The sequence below is a fragment of the Myotis lucifugus genome, unplaced genomic scaffold (genome assembly GCF_000147115.1).
Source record: "Myotis lucifugus unplaced genomic scaffold, Myoluc2.0 scaffold_1148, whole genome shotgun sequence".
NCBI classification, from domain to species: Eukaryota; Metazoa; Chordata; class Mammalia; order Chiroptera; family Vespertilionidae; genus Myotis; species Myotis lucifugus.
Genome location: NW_005872196.1, coordinates 51,653 through 52,733, shown reverse-complemented (window position 1 = coordinate 52,733; position 1,081 = coordinate 51,653). Strand labels below are relative to the sequence as shown.

General features: G+C 58.7%; 1 protein-coding gene across 7 annotated transcripts in view; it reads left to right on the top strand.

Moving 5' to 3' along the window:
• Window positions 1–1,081, top strand: part of LOC102442032 (small nuclear ribonucleoprotein-associated protein N) — a 36,204-nt gene that overhangs the window by 16,754 nt on the left and 18,369 nt on the right. For all 7 annotated transcript variants that reach the window (XM_023748099.1, XM_023748100.1, XM_023748098.1 and 4 more), the window contains one exon: window positions 385–536. In XM_023748099.1, the coding sequence (XP_023603867.1) occupies window positions 385–536 (152 nt within the window). The remainder of the gene's footprint in view (window positions 1–384; window positions 537–1,081) is intronic.

Here is a 1,081-nt window from a genome sequence, read left to right as displayed (position 1 = left end):
ATCACACGAACAATATGTAATTATGTGTTTCTCCTGATGGTCTTAGGCGTCCCCTGTGAAAGGGTCCTTTGACCCCAACGGGTCTCGACCCACAGATAGAGAACTGCTCCCTTAAGGGAACCTAAGAGATGGGGTGGGGGTGGCAGTGCCTCACGTGACAGGAGGGAAGGCCCTGGGAGGAGAGTGAGGAGCCAGTGTCTTTGGCTGCAGGTTAGACAGGATGGGAGTCCATGGGTGGGGGGTTGGGTCAGGATGGGGCAGGGCAGAGGCAGGGTCTGGGGAGGAGGGTCCTCAGCAAGAGGGGCCCAGTCCACATGGGGAAGGTCAGGGTGACACAGGAAGGGGGGAGGCAGCTGTGGACAAGACGCACCCCTGTCCCCGCAGACGGTGGGCAAGAGCAGCAAGATGCTGCAGCACATCGACTACCGCATGCGCTGCATCCTGCAGGACGGCCGCATCTTCATCGGCACCTTCAAGGCCTTCGACAAGCACATGAACCTGATCCTCTGCGACTGCGACGAGTTCCGCAAGATCAAGTAAGGCCGCTTTCTCACGGGACATGGGTGGCGTCTGTCTTTGTAATTTTGCGTGGCTGTCAGAGAGGAGGGGGGAGAAATAGGAGGAAACATCCCTGATCATCATTGATCAGGTGCCCCTGCACGCCCTGACCTCCAGGTCAGGTGGACCTCAGCCAGGGGAGGCGCACCAGCCAGACACTGTCTCTCTGTCCACTCTGCTCAGAACAGGGACCATCTGCCCATAGCAAGTCCTGGAGGCCACTGTCTGTCCAGCCTCCTCTGCTCCGTGGGAGGAGCCTGGGGGCCTCTCCCATAGGAACACCCTGCAGACCTGCTGCTGACGGGGGCGGGGGGGCACTGGCCCCCATCTCCCATGGCCCTTTGTGGGAAAGGAGACCAGGATGTCACATGGTTCATCAGCCTCTTTATCTGCTGGCCCTCGGTGCTCATTACTGTCCCCTTCCTTCTGGTCACCATCGGAGTTCAGTGAAAAGGGATTTTAAGAACCTCCCCAACAGTGAGGCTTTCATTGCCTGATGGTCTTAGCTCAGGCAGTTGCGTCT